The sequence below is a fragment of the Artemia franciscana genome, chromosome 3 (assembly GCF_032884065.1).
Source record: "Artemia franciscana chromosome 3, ASM3288406v1, whole genome shotgun sequence".
Classification (NCBI taxonomy): domain Eukaryota; kingdom Metazoa; phylum Arthropoda; class Branchiopoda; order Anostraca; family Artemiidae; genus Artemia; species Artemia franciscana.
In genome coordinates this window covers 20,816,109-20,834,911 of record NC_088865.1, presented here as the reverse complement: position 1 = coordinate 20,834,911, position 18,803 = coordinate 20,816,109, and the positions used below count along the sequence as shown (strand labels likewise).

General features: G+C 33.8%; 2 protein-coding genes across 5 annotated transcripts in view; one reads left to right on the top strand and one right to left on the bottom strand.

The window, feature by feature from the left end:
• LOC136025000 (U5 small nuclear ribonucleoprotein 200 kDa helicase-like) overlaps positions 1-245 on the bottom strand; it is a 127,827-nt gene extending 127,582 nt beyond the window's left edge. Inside the window, exon 1 of the mRNA XM_065700625.1 lies at positions 113-245. Within this exon, the coding sequence (XP_065556697.1) occupies positions 113-157 (45 nt within the window). The 5' untranslated portion in view covers positions 158-245. The remainder of the gene's footprint in view (positions 1-112) is intronic.
• Positions 246-5,983: 5,738 nt separating this feature from the next.
• LOC136024999 (p53 and DNA damage-regulated protein 1-like) overlaps positions 5,984-18,803 on the top strand; it is a 43,573-nt gene continuing 30,753 nt past the window's right edge. For 3 of the 4 annotated variants that reach the window (XM_065700622.1, XM_065700620.1, XM_065700621.1), the window contains exons 1-2: positions 5,984-6,063; positions 14,423-14,823. In XM_065700622.1, coding sequence (XP_065556694.1) covers positions 14,424-14,822 — 399 coding nt within the window. In that variant the 5' untranslated portion in view covers positions 5,984-6,063; position 14,423 and the 3' untranslated portion in view covers position 14,823. Of the gene's footprint in view, positions 6,064-14,422; positions 14,824-17,021; positions 17,253-18,803 lie in introns of those variants that run through there. The other variant, XM_065700624.1, reaches the window with a different exon arrangement.

The following is an 18,803-nucleotide window of genomic DNA, read 5'->3' as shown; positions in this document are numbered from 1 at the left end:
AATTATTAATGGGGGGATTAGGCCTAATGAGTTCAGCACTACAGCATGTGGAGCATTGAATTCATAGTGAGACACTCTTAATTCACAACAATATAGTAACAAGAAAACTTACAGATTTATATTCATACTGCAAGGATCGTGCAGCAGCATCAGCCATTTTAATGTATCTTTCCCTTAACCTGTTTCACAATAAATTGAATTCTTAGCGCTATGCTGCTAAAGTAAATTTCTTTGAAAATGAAATCCATAAATGAGCGAAAACTAATAATTCCCTATCCCCCAGCTGCGACACGTGTTGAGAATATGAAGACATACGTCATATCATCTTCTTTAACTGTAGAAAATGTGGAAAAGAGCGGGGAAATACTATGTAATTGCTGTGAGAAGGCATTTAAGGCATTCACAATACGTTCTGTTCTGGGGCATCACAGGTCTCCTCCTTGGGCTAGACGACTAAGCACAAACCTTGGAGGTAGATTTGTTAAGACTACTGGTTTGGTTCATGGGTGGAGGGCGTTGGGGCGCCCCCCTATCTTAGTGCTGGGTTTGGGGTATATTAGTAAGGTGACGGCAAGTGAGTTGGTACAATGTTGCGCATAAGAAATTTTAAGTACTGTAAAAACTATAATCCACGAAGCTGAATTTACCGCAAGACAATTTGCGAAACCATGGACGCGTCACATACCTAACAACTTTGTTTTTCTCCACACTATGCTTATGACAGCAGTATTGCAAAAGACTTTGTTGGATCTATGAACCTTCATGAAACGAACTATAAGGGCAAAACTGAACATGAACCAAACATTACAGGGGAAATTTTAGGTAATTCTGAGCTGAAGCTAATGGAATACATTGGATTTGTCATAGACGGTTGTGCTGGCATAATTTGCGCTGGATGTAGAGTTAACATTTCTGAAATTTGAGGGGCAGTATCAGGAATCCAAAAAGTTGCAATGAATAGCAGCCTCTATGAATGCAAAAATCATGCTCTTAACCTATCGATTTTCAAGTGTAAGACAAGCCAATATGTCAGGAATTCTGTAGGTAGTATTGAAGAAGTTGCAAGTTTTTTTTAGGTTTTTTTTTCTCCTTAAAAATATTTTAGGTCATCATGTACAAGGTTGCTGCAAAACTTGTTGGGTTAAACATCACGAAAGTGTATCGTGATTTAGAGATGATGTGCCTAAAATAGTTGAAGCACTTAGAATTGTGTCTTCATGGCGTCACAGTTGTTCATTGACAAAAGCAGATTACTTGTTGTACGCAATTTTAACCTGCAACTTTATTATTACTGTTTACTGTTTGGTTGATATAACTGATACAACTCTTGTGCTAAGCAAATTACTTCTGAAGTAAATATTGGATTTGTTTTCAGCTACAGAAAAAATATCAAAACCCTAAAGCTTTAAATAGAAAGAGGGAAAACGATGAAGTTTTCAGATTATATTTGAAAGTGCAGAGAAAACTATGGAAGCTATGGACTGTCTGCATTCCAAGAATGGCAAAAACAATCTTATCGATTAAATTACCCCACTGTCTCACAAGACGACCAAGACAATGTTCCCCTTTCCTGGAAAAAAGCGGCTTATGTTTCAGTACTAGATTACATTATTTATCACGTGACTGACATATTCTTTGATGCTTTTATGATATGTTATTCACCAAACGTATACCTGTCTCAAAATTTAGATTCCGCACCTAATATTCAAACTTTAAAATCTAAAGTAGATCCAATATGTCGCAAATTCTCATCTTGTTTTGGACAGAGCAGTTAATCTTTAGCCGTAAAATTGTCAAATGATATACTTGCATTAAAGAATATAAGTTCTATCTTAAGCTTCATTACCATCATAACTACTAAGCGAAGTAATATAGTTAGGTGACATGCTAAATGATTTGATCTATACAAATAGTAGTCACAAAGAACGCATCACTCTAAAAGATGGTTCAAGACTGTTTTTTTTTTACAAAAGGTGCCAATAATTGACTAAAATGACAAATTTCTAAGAAAGTTCTAAGAAAGGTATAGACCCATATTTAAACTTATGACGGGCAGACATAAAGACTTGTCATAGTTCAAACTTAAAACAAACAGAAATTACTACTAATGAATAAATCAAGCCCAAAACGAACAACGACTCAAATCAATGTTCTCGTCCCACATTGAGAATACGGATGCTACTATAGATTAAAAAAATATTCCCAAGGCTAACAGAATTTAAAATAAATAATCAGGTGAAACTTCAAATGAAGAAAATTACCCGAATAGAAATAAGGCTGGCATCCCTTAGAGCTTCTAAAGGCCAGAGCATCATTTGTGCTCTTCTGAAAATAAGATGCACTTCAAAGCTTTATGTTTGTTACTTTTTTGACGAATTAAAATCACACTTTTCAACATATACTGTTTTCCAAGAAACTCAAATAACACTCAAGCTTTTTAGAGTGCCTTAAAGGGGGAAGAAGGAAAAGATGATAACATGACTCTTATTTGAATACCTTTATTAGTCTTGTGATATTTTTTGCTGTGATGATGTTGATGTTCTGTAAATTAAAGCACACTGATCCGAATATAAAAGCATTTTAATATGCTACAATTCACGCTCTGGCTCTAAAGGGTTTAGGGTACGATAACTGTACTCCTGTTTATGGTAATTTATACTCGTAATAAATTTATTATGGTTTTAGGATTCATCTATTTGTCTCTACAACACCGTATTCGTAATGGGTTATGTTTAATTTTGATTGTCCATCGAGGTACAACGCTTAAAATAAAAATGGCATTTTAGATGAATATGAAACTAGAAGAGTAGATATCAATGAAAGTACGAATGACCTGGTAGGTCAAGAGCCTAATAAAAATCATTGATAGTGTGTTTGTGGAGGAGCTGGTATTTCCAGATTTGATAGCCTGGTTGGAGGGAGGTACTTCAGATTGTACTTCTCAACGTACAGAGACTGAATTCTTAGTTTGATGATATTGAGTTAATATAAAGGAACTCAAGTCCTGCAGTAAATGGCCCATGTGAAGCATTTTTGAACAACGAGAATCAGCCGCTTATGGATACTCACGGATATACTTCTATGTTTTTGAACCAAAAGACAACAAAAAAGGGGGACTCGGATTTTATTATTCGTATTATGTGCCAGCTATCCGAAGCGATGATTTATGCATAAACATTGAATAGGTTCTTGAATCGTTGTTTTTAGAAATTAAAATTAATAATAACGAAAAGATAATACTTGGTGAAATATATAGATCTCCAGGTGTGTTTTTTTCACTTGGATCTACGAATGCTTCTTTTTCAAATTTCGGAAGAATTTCTTTTGAAAATTTCCTCTGAAAAATCAGAAATAGTTCTAATGGGTAACTTCAACACTAACTTAAAGGATATGTCACACAGTCAAACTTTCGATCTTTTGTCCCTGGTAATTTCATTTGGACTAGTTCCTTGAATAAATTTACCGACACGGATTTCAAGTCAAATATAAACTTTCATAGATAACATTTTTTCAGCAGTGCATTCCGTACAAAATGAAATGCTGATCTTCTACTTATCGGATCACTTTCCAGTTAGAGTCCTACTTTCACTTCACTGGATTTCTAAATGACAAATAGTTCAAGATAAACCGATATTTTTATATACACCAGCAGAGCTTGCCCCACTTAAAGAAACTCTGAATACTACTTCGTGGGATTTTTTACTATCTGAAGAAAGTAATTTAGGAAATTATGAGAGGATATTCGTTCAGTTTTATTATAATTTCAAAAGTAAGTTTATGGAACATTGTTGTAAACCTCAAACTAGTTGATTTAAAAGATCAACACCCATGCCCCGTGTACAACAGTTCGTATTCTAAATTCAATAAAAAGATAGGAAATTATACCGAAATAAGCTAAAATCACTAAAACACAAAGTTGAAGTGGCATATTTTACTCAGAGACTTGTAGGTTCTGGAAACAATGTTAAGAAGACATGGGTTGTGATAAAAGAGGCAACACGATAACCAACAAAACCATTACGTTGTCCAAAATCTCTAAAAATAGAAGCTAAGTTCATCACAGATGAAGGCCTAGTTCGACATCAGCGGACAAATTTTTATTGAGGTGGAGAAAAAACAGGGGAAGGCGTGCCTCCTTTTTCTAAAGCTCATTCTTGGAAACAGTTCCTTGGTCCTCTGTACTCTAAATCAATGGTTCTAAAGCCGGTCATGGAGCAGGAATCAGAGAAAATACTTTTATCCCCCAAGAATTTTTCTACCGGTTTTGACCAAAGTCCTGCTAAAATCATCAAATGGATTCTTCCAGGAATTATGAAACCACTGTGTCATATGGTTAATAAGTCATTCCAATTGGGAGTATATATCATGTGACTCAAAATAAGAAGTATGTATCTGCTTTTAAAGAAGGTGGCCGCGAGGATCTAGGGAATAACAGGCCAATCTCTCGCTCTTCAGTCTTTTCTATAATATTGAAAACCAATGCTGAAGCGGCAAAAGATTTATCTCGACACAAAACAGATTTCTTATAAATATCAATATGAATCTCCTGCAAAGAAATCAACGGAGTATGCATGCAATTGGCTTTTTTCAGTTTATATAACAGTAATTGAATTTTGGTCTCATACCGGCAGCCATTTTCCTTGATGCAAGCTTTCGACAGTCTGACCTGCGAGATCCTAATCGATAAGTTGTCTCATCACGGAGTTCGTGGGGAACAACTTTGCTGCAGATTATGTCAGAAATATGATTCCCGTATTGCATCAATCGCTACATTCAATAAGCATTAGGAATTGATCACGTTCGCAAATGACAGTTCGTTAGGTGCACCAAAAACATCTGAAGATTCTTTTACTCTAAGGTTACAAACGATGACTGAGGAAATTTATTATTGGTTTGATAATGATCTTTTAGCTATGAATGTAAAAAATACAGACCTAGTTATTTTACCAGTATAGATAAGATTTCACTACAGTAATGGAGCTTCCTATTTCAAGAGGTCTTATATGCCACCGACCTGACCAATACGTCCGATTTCTTGTTCTTCTGACTGAAGATTTAACATTCAAGCTCCTTATTCAGATAACAATAGTTATGGTTTCAAGAGGACTGGGGATCATAATAGAATTTAAACAAATTTGTCCTCTTTCTGTTCTCTGTCTGTTATATTTCTCTCCAATTTATTTTTGTCTATATTACTGCTCATCTGCACGGATTTCTACTTTTCTATCTCTACTTTCGCCTATGCACAATCTCCAGCTGAATGTAGCAAAAGTCTTCCGGTCTACCACTTGTTAAGGCTGAAGGATATCTTTTACACTTTCTTTGAGCTCAACGGCACTCCTTTATTTCTAAAGAGATTTCTCAGAATAGTTTTGGGCATGTTTCAACGAGTGAGTGAAGTCAATCCATATGCAGTTCTAAATATGGAGGATATACTGGTTCCTTCCACGCCCTCGGTGCGTTTAGACCTTGGTCTTGCCGTTGTTCTGAGACACGGTTGGAACTCTATTTATGTTGGGGTTCAGGACTCCCATGCTCTTGGTTTCTTTTAAAAAGACACCCAAATTAATTGTTTCGGAGAAAAATAGTTGAGTGTAGAATTTCTTAAATAATGTAGTGTTAAATTGGATATTCAATACAGAGGAATAGGTGACTTTCCTCATTTACTTTGGAAAACAAAGGGATCAAGTTAAGAAATGATAAAGAATTGCTAATTCAGAAAGCTCTTATCCTTCTATAGCTTGACTGAACAGGAAAAAAGTTTAAATATTCTCATACATCTTATAGTAATCATAATAAACCTTAAAAGTTGAGGAGTAAATTAAAAGGCCACTTTCTTATCGAAACTAGCCTTAAGTAATGTAGGTTACACTATATTTACATTCAGGAAATACATAAGGGCAAATATACAAGGTAAATTTGAGTTGGATTTTTAGCATAACATTATCTGGCGTACTTCTTGCGTGTTCTTAGAACTTGCAACTATCTTTGGAGCTGTCAGTGTCGTAACGCTGATGTTACACTGTCTAAAAGTTTGAATGATCGAAACGTTGGATTTCATAAGTAGGCTATGTTTTAAGTGTTTTGCATGCAATTTTTATTGAATATTCCATTACTAATCTTTTATTTTATGCAATTACTCTGCAGACTTTGATACTTTATTTTTGTTACTGTCGACCTATAAGCTCAATTAGCTTATGTTCTCACCAAACAACTTTATCTAGGCTTTTGCAGACAGGATATGATTTGCAAAATGTGGTAGCATCCTAGGTTGAAAGGTATTCTGAAGGAAATACTATCAAATAGTTTGTGGTTATGAATTATTAGTATCCTATAGATCAACCTATGCCACTAGTAGGCTAGCAAAAATTATAAAAAAAATAGACTTTTGATTGTAATTAACATTTCAAAAGAATTGCCCATTTATACTGATTCCAAATATATAAAACTCATCAAGTTTATTGTCACTCACCAAAGCTTCTGGGTGTAAGAAAATTTGCCTGATTCTCTAAAAAGGGGAGAATACATTTTCCAATAAAGAAAGTGATTTTAAAGAAATTCACAACATTAATTTCAGCAGGTATAATTCTAGTTAATTGACTTCTTGCTATCTGAGAAAGGGTTTAGGTTAGGAAAATGAAACTTTCAGGGGTGATGTCCTGGGAAGGTATTTTGAAGCAACTACCTTGACTCCTTCTCCCTCTAGACAGCCCTTACCTTTGATGACCTTTAAAAATATGTGTGTTATAAAAGTGAAACCTTGCAAAATAGATCTTCTGCTTAATTGAAGTAAAACAAAACTCTTTTCAGCTTCATAACTTTGCTCAATTCCATTTTATAAGGTTTTAAAGGTATTAAATACATTTCCTAAATTTTGAAAAAAAAAACAACATTGATATGGCTCAAAATTCTACTCAAATAACAGGAATTGCATTTTTTTTTTTAACTAAAGGCAGAGAAAAAGCAACTAGTAACTAAAAATTAAGTTAAAATGTTGTTTTGTCAAAATTTCAATATTGAAATAGACCTGTTCAATTATAGATCTTATAAATGGTGTTATATATATATAGACCTTATAAATGGTGTTCAAATAGACCTGTCAATGTTACCAATTATAGACCTTATAAATGGTGTTCAAATAGACCTGTCATGTAGGCAAATTTCAGGGCCCTCTTGAGGGAGAAGGAGTAGAGATGGATACTTTAAAATACCTTCCCAGGACATACTTTAGTCTGTAGATTCATCCCTGAAACTTTCATTTTCCTAACCTAAACCTAAAGCAAGAATTCAATTAACTAGAATTTCAGCATTTTTGAGAATCCTACAGTAGAGGTTTCAAACTTTTTTTCATGTGAAATTTTGCATTTTTCCTTAAAAGACAGATCATGAATGCATGTTTATTTGTTTGTTTATTTATTTTTCTCTGAGGTAGATCACATCAAGCTATCAGTTCTAGAAAATTGGGGTGCTCATTTGACCAGGAATTAAAAGTTTCAGTGACTAAATTTGATGGTTTTTACTCCATGTGGTTCAGGGGTGGATCCAGGATTTTCTTTGGGGGGAGGGGGTGCATTAATAGGTTGTTTGGATAAACTTGTGAACAAAGAAATACTCACAATTTAAAGGGAACCTTGAAAATTATGCATGTATGTAAGTAGTGGAAATGGCCATGAATTTAATCTAAATCTGGCAAGGATTAAGGTTTTAATAGATTTGTTGAATTTAAAACAGCATAAAAATATTGATACAAAATAGTAAATTTTAAAACTATCCTGTCATAAAAAAGCTGTTCACCATCTATAATATTTTCTGCATAATTTTTTGCCTTTACACTTCTGACCACTATGGCAAGTGAGATAAGCTTTTATTGTCAAAAAATAAAATTAGTATTGAACCATCTTTGGTGTCATGCACTCTTTGTGACAATTTGTATTGGTCAAGTCATTTACCATGTTGCCTCACTTTGTGGCATTGCTTAGTAACTATGAAAGTAATGAAGAGTAGGAAATAAGGATAAAGATACAACTTGTATATTTGTAAAAGATATATTAAATGTCAAATACTAGTTCTTTTAGGAATGTAATAATAAACACAGAGCAAAGAGATATATAGAAGACATTTAAAAGGGGAATTTTAAGTATAGGCAATAAAGTATTGACTAATCACTGTTTCTATATTGTTTTAATAAACAGAGTCAACTCAAAAATTTCCTAATCAAAAATTTTACTTTTCATAACAATGTAATGTATCTTTCCACTTATTAAAGCTCTATATATTTTGCTTTAGTTACTGAATTCACAATTTTATAAGAAAAGTCTATTTCTCTATTTCCATTTCTGCCAATACCTAATGCATCTTTATTAGAGTTCACATTTTTCTGACAATTTTGGTCTTTATTCAGGTATTTTAGGATGAATAGAAGAGGAAATACTAACAAAGAGCTCTAAACTGACAGGACTTGCTATTAAAAACATTCACCATAATTGAGTTAGACATTGATCATGTAATAATATCTAATCAGAATTTTTACAGGACAATTCTCTTACTTAATGCTAAATCTGGAGTTGAATTTTAAGTTATATTTTTGTGCTCAACAGATGTATTGAGATTTAAATGTTTGAATTGAATATCTAAAAATCTCAAGATTAAACAAAATTAATTAGAAATCTACCACAGCTTGAAACACTGAGAATTTAAATTACCAATGTATACCTATCAAATGCAAAAATAAAAATAACATAATTATATGTTTTTAAGGAGTATTTTGACTCATATACTTAGTTTTTTCTCTCTCTCTTCTCTCTCTCTCCATCAAGAAGTCAAGAAAACCAGAGAGTTTTGAGAGAAAGCATTCATTACCTTTGTTGACTTCAGAGCTGCCTTCAATTCAATGGACTGGGATGCCCTATGGAGTATCTTGAAGTCCATCTGCCTACCAGATAAGTACTGCAGACTCTTTGAAGCACTCCATCATGAAACAAAGAGCTGGTTCCAAGTTAACAGCCAACAAAGCCTATTCCTCTGAATTTGTTCAGGGGTTTGGCAAGGTTGTGCTGTTGTGCCCAAACTGTTCAACATCATAGATCACATCATGGAGAAGACAACCTCAAGGCTTGGATTTGAACTTAAATTTGGCAAATGCATCCTCTTGGAGGCTGACCTTGCTGATGACCTAACACTCATGGTGGAATCCATGGACAACTGGTGGAAGCAATTTACATCCTACAAGAAGAAGCCATAAAAGTAGGACTACACATCAACTGGGACAAAACCAAGATTATTATGTTGATCCGTCCTCTAGCATTGCCAACCCTCCTGTGGCCCTGGACCAAACAACTACTGTTGATTGGGTTCAGCAGTTCATGTACTTGGGTTTGGTCATTGCTGCTGGTGGCTTGCTTCTCCCTGAACTACAAGCAAGAATAGTAAAGGCATCTGCTGCCATGGGGTAGTTAAATTGTCAACTATGGTGGAAACCAAGTATTAGTGAAAACACAAAGCTGCAAATCTTCAATGCCCTGGTTGGGTCTGTAATTCTTTATGGAACAGAAACCTGGCTGGCCACAATCACAGCTCTCAAGACCATAAACATGTTCCAAATGAATAGGCTTAGGAGGATAAAAGGCCTGAGATGGTCAAACTTTGTCAGAAACAATAAGTTACTACAGTCAACACAGCAGACACTCTTTTTCATCCAAACTGCAGAGCACACTCTATGCTGGTACAGTTCAGAATGCCATCACACCTACCTGTGAAAATCATGCTGGACTTTAACCCCACAGAAGCCGGTTAGAAACAACCCTGCTGCAGACCAAAACATTGATGGTCTGATTGTCTTTCAAATTACTTGTAGTTGGCAAACATCAATGTCAGTAATGCACCAGCATTGGCTGCTGATTGTACCAGTTGGAGGAGGCTGACATCACTCTATGCTGAGCCATGTCTGGCAGGAGACAGAAGTCAAAGTGAGTCTTCAATCTACCTAGAACTTTTGTGTTATAAGCCCATTTGAGATTTTGAACTTACTCATGGATTAGTAGGAAGGCAAATCACCTTTGTGCCTGTCTTAGGAATGACTATCTTTGTGAAGGTTCTATTTGGCTTTTTCAAGGGGTACAACAGATTATCCAAAACAGGTGTCTTTTAAAAAAAGTAAAATTAAATGAAAATTAACAAGTATATCTACTCTAAGAAACAATTTTTCTTTTCTGTAGTCTTCATTAGTTTGGTATTTTTGTGTTTGTTTGTGTTTTTAATGTTTATGACAAAAGATACTTCTAAAATACCGAATTGTTTTCAGTAAAGAACAAATGTTTCTAGGTCTAGGTAGGTAATAGCCCTATTCTCAGGTGTGGTTATTTATGCTTGTTTTAAGTTTGAGTTGATTTTTTCTTTAAATTCTGGTTTGTTTTAGATTTCGTCTGTTGACTCATACTCAACAGATTTCATTTGTAACTTTTATGTTTGACATTTTTATTCATCTTGGTTTTGGCTATTTTTAGGTTGTATTTATTCATGTTTCATAATGTCAGTTGTCACTAATTTAGCACTGTTAGATTTATTAGTCTACTTGGTAAAAAGTGAACAAATTATTTTAAATAAGTTTTAACATTCCTTCCACATGCAATAATTGCTAATGTTACAAACTGCATTTTAAGCCTTAAAGGGGCTTAAGTATATGGCAATACATGGTTCCTTAAGTCTTTTTTTGTTAGTAGAACTAAGAAAAAAATGTACCATTTCCAACCTAATCATCACTGTCCCCCTAGTTTTTGAAAATTACATTTTTGAGAGATATTTTCATAAAAAAATACCTTTTTCTGTATTGTCATTGAAAAAATGAAAAATTGACCCCCCCCCCATCATAAGTTTTGTGAATTGACACCTCTGTATGTTTGGTATTTCCTTAAAATCTGTATGTACTTAAAATACATAAGTTTCATTTGCCTTGGCTAGCTCAACTTTTCATCTTTAAGGTTTATGTCCCCAGTAAAATATGTTATAATTACAGCTATGTGTCAGAACTATGACATTACTTAGACTTTTCCTTAGAGAATGAATTAAAAGTGCTTAAAAATAGAAAAAAAAAATGTAACCTGGGAGAAGGGTAAATTTGAATCTTAGCAATCAAATGCTAGCAAAATCTTTGTCTCTCATTGAAGCTTTCAAACTACAGAGCTATAGAAAATAATGTATCAAAGGCTTGCACATGGGCATAAACTGTAGAATATTTAAGAAAGTTTCAATGGAACATAATTGTTTACCTTATCGTTTGTTTCAATAAATCAAACAATAAGTGACAATCTAGTTTATATCCTGGGTAATTTTGGTTCAAGTTTTCTTTTTTGAAATAACTACAATGACAACAAAAGGTAATATAATGTAATTCCTCATTCAACACCCTTTCTGGTAGTTGTATTCCAGTGCCCCTCCCCAATGCCTAGTAGTCTTAGGCTATGTATAGAGGTTTATTATTTTGTTGGTTGGCATTATTTTATTTTTTTCTTATCAAAAGGTGCTTCAAAATGTCAGTTTAAAAAAAGAAGACAAAACCAGTACCCTTTAGTGTATACCCTCTTTTGTATCTAACTCAGCAGAGGATATGGGTTTGGATCCTGTTTGAAACTAAAACATATAATAATGGAATTTTTGCTTCATTTACGCTATATTCAGGAGTTTTCAGTTTATTGGATTTTCAAGGATTCTTCCTGTTTAACTGCACCTTAGTCTCCTTCCTCCCTTTAATGTGTGAATTTAGCCCTAGGAAGCAATTCTAAAAATCTGTGGAATGGAAATCTTTACACTAAAGTTGTTTGGTCTCTCACCACTCTTCAAGTCAACTCAAGAAATCCTGATCTCTCCCCTCTCTGTAAAATTTTCTCTGGAAACTCTCCTCCCTACAGAAAATTCTCCTTATGAAACATTACACGTTGGCAAAATCCCCCCTAAAAGAAAAGTTCATACATTTCCCAATAGCAAATACTATATGTAAACAACAGGGTAATTGCATTATTTACAGCCCTTTCTCAGGGACTATGAGGGGTGGGGGGTGGTATGTCATTTCCAAAGGCATATGGTTGTTATTGGACCTTTCAATTATTCAGAATCAAATGGCTACGCGTTTGGAGCAAAAAGGAACCAAAAAAGTTGGTTCCTCTCCCTTTTTGTTGAAGCAAAAAGCAAGAGGGTTAGTTGTCTGTCTTTTCGATAACTAAAAAAGGGCGTTGTAACTTTTGACTGTTGTTTATCCCAGTCTCCTAGGACCATTGGATCAATGCAATCACCCCTGGAAAAAAAAAAAAAAAAAAAAAAAACAAAACACATCCATCACCTTTCCTCTGGCAAAAATTACTAAATTTCACATTTTTGAAGATAGGAGCTTGAAACCTCTACAGAAGGGTTCTGTGATATGCTAAATCTGAGTATGTGATTTTATAGTTATTTATAATCACCCCCTTTTTTTAGGGGGTGATTTCCCTCCTTGTGACGGGTAAGATTAAAGTTAATGAATTTTGTATATCTAGAATAAGCATAAAAAGCCAGTACATTTGGTATATGTTTTTTTTTTTTTATCAAAATTCTGTTTATTGGATTTTTGATTACTGCTGGGCTGTTTGCTTGATATGAGTTTTGTATTATTTTGAGGATGGATGATCTTAACATATTTTCTTGATGAATCTGGGTTGATACTTATACCTCAATAGGGCATTGCATTTAAAATTGTAGACAAAGAGATTTTGATCATAGTCAAGAAAAATAATTGAAATAATGACGAGGTATATTGGTGGGCAACATTGTCAATCCATATATAGCTGTGTAGAAAAGTATTGAAAGATCATGTAGAAGCTAAAAGGGAGATGAATTCTGTTAGGTTTTCTTGTATTATCAATCTAGATGCCGTTTTGGTTGGTCATATTTGGATGTCCCATTTGATTTGCTTTTGTTGGTCTGTTCGCAATTATTACTCTGCCAGTGACATAATATTGACATAATAATCTGGATTAAATATTATCATTTTCCCATAAACTGAGGCAAAAAAAGTGGCCTTAACTGTTTCTTAGACAAATGCTATACTCGCAAAAGGTTAGTTCATATTGTATTGCATTGTTAGTGGATTTATTTTTTATGCATGCAGCTAATTATATCATGTAATTATGGCTGTTTGTATATGTTAAAAATATAAATAAACTTATTCCCATATTTTTTTGGGGGAATTAATAACTCTACTCTTAAGTTTAGCTATAACTAGTATCTATTTTAATATATTGAAAAGAAAAGATTTTTTTGGAAGTACTCTTTTCTTTTCATTGTTCATGAGCAGCATTCTGATGACCATCATGCTTTAAAAACTTCATGGTGTTTGGCCATACAGAATGATAGAGGAATTGCTTGATTTAATGCGTTTAACAGGTTTAATGCTAGGTGTGTTGTCAGATTATAAGAATTTGTTTTTGAGTTGATTGTAAATATTCTGGCCTGTTGAGAATTTCCATAAAGTTAGCCTAATTTACTTTAAAATTTAAATTTTGAGGATTAAGGTGCTTGAAATTCCAGGTTAACTGTACTTACAAGAATTGTAAAATGATTATTCTGTACATTATATATTTTGCTGATTTTACTCAGTAATTGAAGATAAGCAACAAGATCAACCCTGGGTTCAATTAAAACTCCTGGACAATCATGGTGTCAGGATCCAACAGACACAGAAGCACAGGTAAGTTAAATTCCAGAAGAACTATATAATGAGCCTTTTCCACCATAACCAGTAAGGCTCATAACCATAACCAGTATGATTCTCGTTCTTCTATGTCGAAAGTATCTCGTCCTTGATCAGCATTAATTATTTGATTGTCTCTTGGTGTTGATTTGTATTTATTTACAGTTTTTTTTTCTCTCATTGCCCCATCTTATGGGTGTTTTGCCCTCTTTTTGTAAAAGATGAGGTATAAATAATTTGAATGGAAAATAAAACATGGTATCTAGCCTGCATGTTTCAAAAACGGGTTCCAGTGTCTACTATGGTGTGTATTGAAAAGTTTTTTTGCTTGTCTATGGAAAATCAGAAGCTTATTGAAATATTATGACATAAAGGTAAATAACCACGTATTTTTTAAAAAAAAGGTTTTTGATATTCACCAAAGTGAAAAAAAAACTGGGGCTGCTTCTAACACCTCACCATTATCCCCCCGCACTTCAAACACGACTGTTCCTACCACACCTAGTTCTGCTGTCACGTCTATATTGTTTTAAAGCTTTAACTACTATTATTTTTAAATGCTAATAGCTAGCATTACTACTATTATACTATGATAATTAGTAAACAAAGAGAAATTGAATTAAAATAAAGAGAGAACCTAAAGTTTAAAACGAGGAGAAATTTCAACGAAAAATTGTGATTTTGAATGTATGATGCTTTTTTCAGGATGTTCAATACAAAAATAGATGAACAGGAGATAAATTTCATAGCTGAAATAGAAGAGGCAGGTGAGAAAATTCTTAATGACAAGAGAGAAATAGTAGCAGTTTGTCAGCAACAAAATTGGTTTAGAGAGAGCGTTCGCTCATTACAGAAATCAGAGGAAGAAAAGATCTTTATGAGTTTTGGAATCTCCATGTTTAAGATACCTAAGAAGAATGCTTTGAAATTCCTTAACAAAGGGAATGAAGAACTTAAGGAGCAAGAAATGGACCTGAGAAAAAATTTGAAGGATTCGGTAATGGTTCTTAGTCAGATAGAAGATTCACCAGGGATGAAAGGTCTGAATTTGAACCCATTGAGTAGTGAAGAAAGGAAAGCTATTTCGGATTTGATTGGTGATTAAGGTGTTTAATTATTAATTTACTACTAGTAAGTTATTACTGTAGATTTGCAGATGGTAAATTAAAGCCAATTTTCAAACTAAAATGTATTCTACCACAATGGGATCAACCCCCTTCCTACAAACAGAAAAACAAGTTTAGATAAAAAAACAGTTTTGATGTCATTCATTAGCTTAAATTCAGTTCTGTCCATCTGCTAAATACCATTTTTGAAATTTGATGTGCATGGTTTTTTTTAATTGAATATACATTGAAAATTGTTGAGAGAAGGACAGTTTCTTTATTTTTAGAGTAAGATTAGATCCATGTCCAAGTAACCCAAGTCTAAGTAACATCAAAATTCAGGCTCGGTGAATGGATAGATCTTAAACTAATTAACCCAATGATAGATATATCTTGTTATTAATGTCTAAGTTATACTTGCCGGTTTGTCACAAAATTTCTTGTTCCTGAGCAAACATATACCTTAAGGAGTTAAATACAGGTTCTTTATTTCCACCGACTCCTGAATGAATTATCAAGCTCCTGAAATTGTGTCTAGTTCATTGTCAAAAGATGGATATATTAGCCAAATGTCCAAATCACCCACATTTTCATTATTTTCGAGTTTTATTTCTACGTTAAAGTTTAACTTGCATTTTACTGAAATCGTTTTAAAAAACAACAAGTAATGTCAATCGATGATTGTAAGGGATTTCCCTATCAATCAAACAGTTCCAGGTAACCAACTGTAATGAAACAGTTTGTGGTAACGAACCGTAAGTAAGGAGCGACCTGACTCAATAGTAACCAATATTTTAAAAAATGGAATTTTGATGTCTATAGATATATTAAAAGAATTGGATTTTTATACTGATTCCAAGTATATAAGTTTTATTAAGTTTAGTCTTACATGTCAAAGGTTACAAGCCCGAGAAAATTTGCGTGATTTTATAACAAAGGAATTAACAACCCCTAAAATTCAAAAAATTTTAATGAAAGTCACACCATCAGATTCAGCATATCAGAGAATCCTAATACAGAGTTTTCAAGCTCCTATGTGCAAAAATGTGGAATTATGTTCTTTTTGCCAGAAGAAAGATCACAGATGTGTGTTTATTATTATTATTTTTTCTCCAAGGGTGATCTTATCGATCCAGTGAGCCTAGAACATTGGGAGAGGGTCGATTCTAACGGGAATTAAAAGTTCTGGCACGTTTTTTATATGACCAAAATTGGAGGGCAACTAGGCCCCCTCCCATGCCACTTTTTTTAGAAAATCCTCCGATCAAAACTCTGAGATTGCTTTTTGTTCAGCATAGTTCGAAGGCATAATAGTTATTCTTTGGAGGTGACACCCCCCCCCCCAAAGCCCCTGGAGAAAAGATCTTTAAGTTATAAAATTTTTCCATTATTCACACATAGTATTTGTTATTTGGAAGTATGCCTACATTTTTTGAGTGGGAAGGGCAGGACGAATTTTTGCTGGGTGGACTTTACACGGGGACAATTTTCCATGGAGAGGGATCTACCTGGGGATGAAATTTTCAGAGGAAATTGTAAAATGGGAGAATTTTTCAGAATTCCTATACGAAATTTCCTTATATATGTTGCTTTTTCTTTACTGACTCAATTTTACGCGTGGAGGTTTTAAGGGTAATTGTCCGGTGTAAATTGTCTCCAGGATTAAATTGTCGAGTGGATATTTCTGTGGGGAGAATTTTCGTGCAGGTGGGGCCAGATTTCCTGGTTTTGTTTAAAAAACGATCAGAAATTAAGAAAAAAGAAGTTTTTTTTTAACAAAAAGTAAGGAGCAATATCAAAACTTAAAACGAAGAGAAATTATTACTTATACGAGGGGTTGCTCCCTCAACATCTCGTTCTTTAAAGTTTAAATTTTGTCCCAATTCCTAGAAAACGACTCTTGAAACAGAGGAGTCGTTTAATTTGGACGATAAGTAACTTTTTTTAAATGTCGAAAAACTGTTGCGTGAATAGCAAGGTGTTGGGGAGGGTGCAACTCCCCTTATGTAAGTAATTGAAAAGTACATGTGAAAACAATGTAAGGAAAGTATAACTACAAACTTCCTGTATGTCAAACTAAAGAAAACAAATTGATTGTCTAAAATATAATGAAATTAATTCTTGACAATATGAACAATTTTTAGTTTTTCAATGTGATAATGATAAAAGAGAAACTTTGAAGTATATTTTGTTTTCAGTAAAGAGCAAGTGACGTTCTGGCTTTTAGATGATTTAGGGTACGGTAACCCTACATTTATTTGTCATATTTCCTGCCCGTTGGAAGTTTGCCTTGATTATTGACTTCAATTTCAGCTTGTGATAGGATTCTTCTATTCATCCATAGTAGTTGATGCGAGTAGTTAATCTTTATTTTTTGATGTGATTAATCGTTTTTGTACACGCAACGAATATATTGAAAACAGGTAAAACTTTTGATAAGATACCCTTTTATAAGGGTTTTGTTAGATACCCCTCTTTTTTACTCTGCGAAATCAAATAAAATAAGAATTTTTTTTTAGCAAGATACGGACAAAACGTTCGTATCTTTTTTCGTTTGTAAAACGTAGCAATTAGTCATTAGACGTAAATTGCTTTCTTTTCTCGAGTGTTAAGAAGATTATGTTGGACTAAACTCATGAATTTCGTTTTTGTCAAACGCAAAACATAATTTCAATCGGCAAAGAAGGCTAGCTTAGGGGAACACCACCCATCATCAAGCTCACTGCAATCGAAGTATGAAAAAAGAAGCAAATAACTTCATGAGTATTTTTGTTGTTCAAATTCGTGGAAATTTAGTTTTATTTTTCAGTGTTCAAGCGGTAAAATTCTAGACGAATTACTTTATGCTACCTTTGAAGCTTTGTTAGATCAGGAAAATGAAACTTTCAGGGATTGATCTACAGACTAAAGTATGTCCCGGGACGGTATTTTGAAGTAATTACCTCAACTCCTTCTCCCTCTACAGGGCACTGACGTCGAATGACCTTTAAAAACATTTGTTTTATAAAAATGAAACCTTACGAAATAGCTCTTCTGCTTAGATGAAGTACAGTAAAAGTTCTTAAGCCGAACTGGCCAGCCATGACAAAAAAACAACAAAGAGAGGTGAAACTCAATGAAAAGACAACTGCGGCCAGTTGAGAGAAAAGTTGAAAACAACGCAGATATTTCGCCTGTATGTAAACCAGGCGTCCTTAAAATCTTAATTCCCTTATTGATTGTTGGTTCATTTGTCCCTATTTATTGACAGATTAGCAAACATAATGTTTTTTAATTTTTATAGCCTCCCCCGCCCTCTGAGGAAAACCCCTATCTTTAAAAATAGCCGTGGCCTCATCAAGTTGTACAAAATGTTCAGGATGAAAGAACGTAAGTTCAGCCTGAGCCAAAACAATAGTTTCAGGAGGCTTGCTTAATTGTAGCGTTTTTTCTATTGAGTTTTGATGTTCAGTAAATCTTTCAAGAAATTGTTGGTGAGTTCTACCAATATAAAATTTTCACAAGAATAAAGAATTTTACACACCCCAACTAACTAAATTTCCAAGGATTAAATCCTTCCCAGAATTAAGCAAACTATCTATTGGTCTCACCGATTTGAAACACGTATCAATGTTATGTTTAAGCGAAGTTCGTTTAAGCATCTCCCCAAAATAGGTACATAAGGCAAAGAAATTAAACTTTTGGACACATTTAAGTCCGAAGACTGCGAAACTCCAATAATCCTATTGTTTTGTTTAATGTGTCTATTTTTATTATTTTGTCAATGAATTTAATCGAGTAACTATTACGAAATAAAATATTCCTCAAATACAACAATTTAGAATCTAAAAACTCGTTGGAACAAGTTCTGAAAGCTCTATCCAACAGTGAAATCGCAACCCCTTGTTTCACTGAAACAGGGTGGCACGAATGAAAATTCAAATACCTATCACTTTGTGTAGGCTTTCTATATATTGAGAACAGTAAATGGAAATCACTTT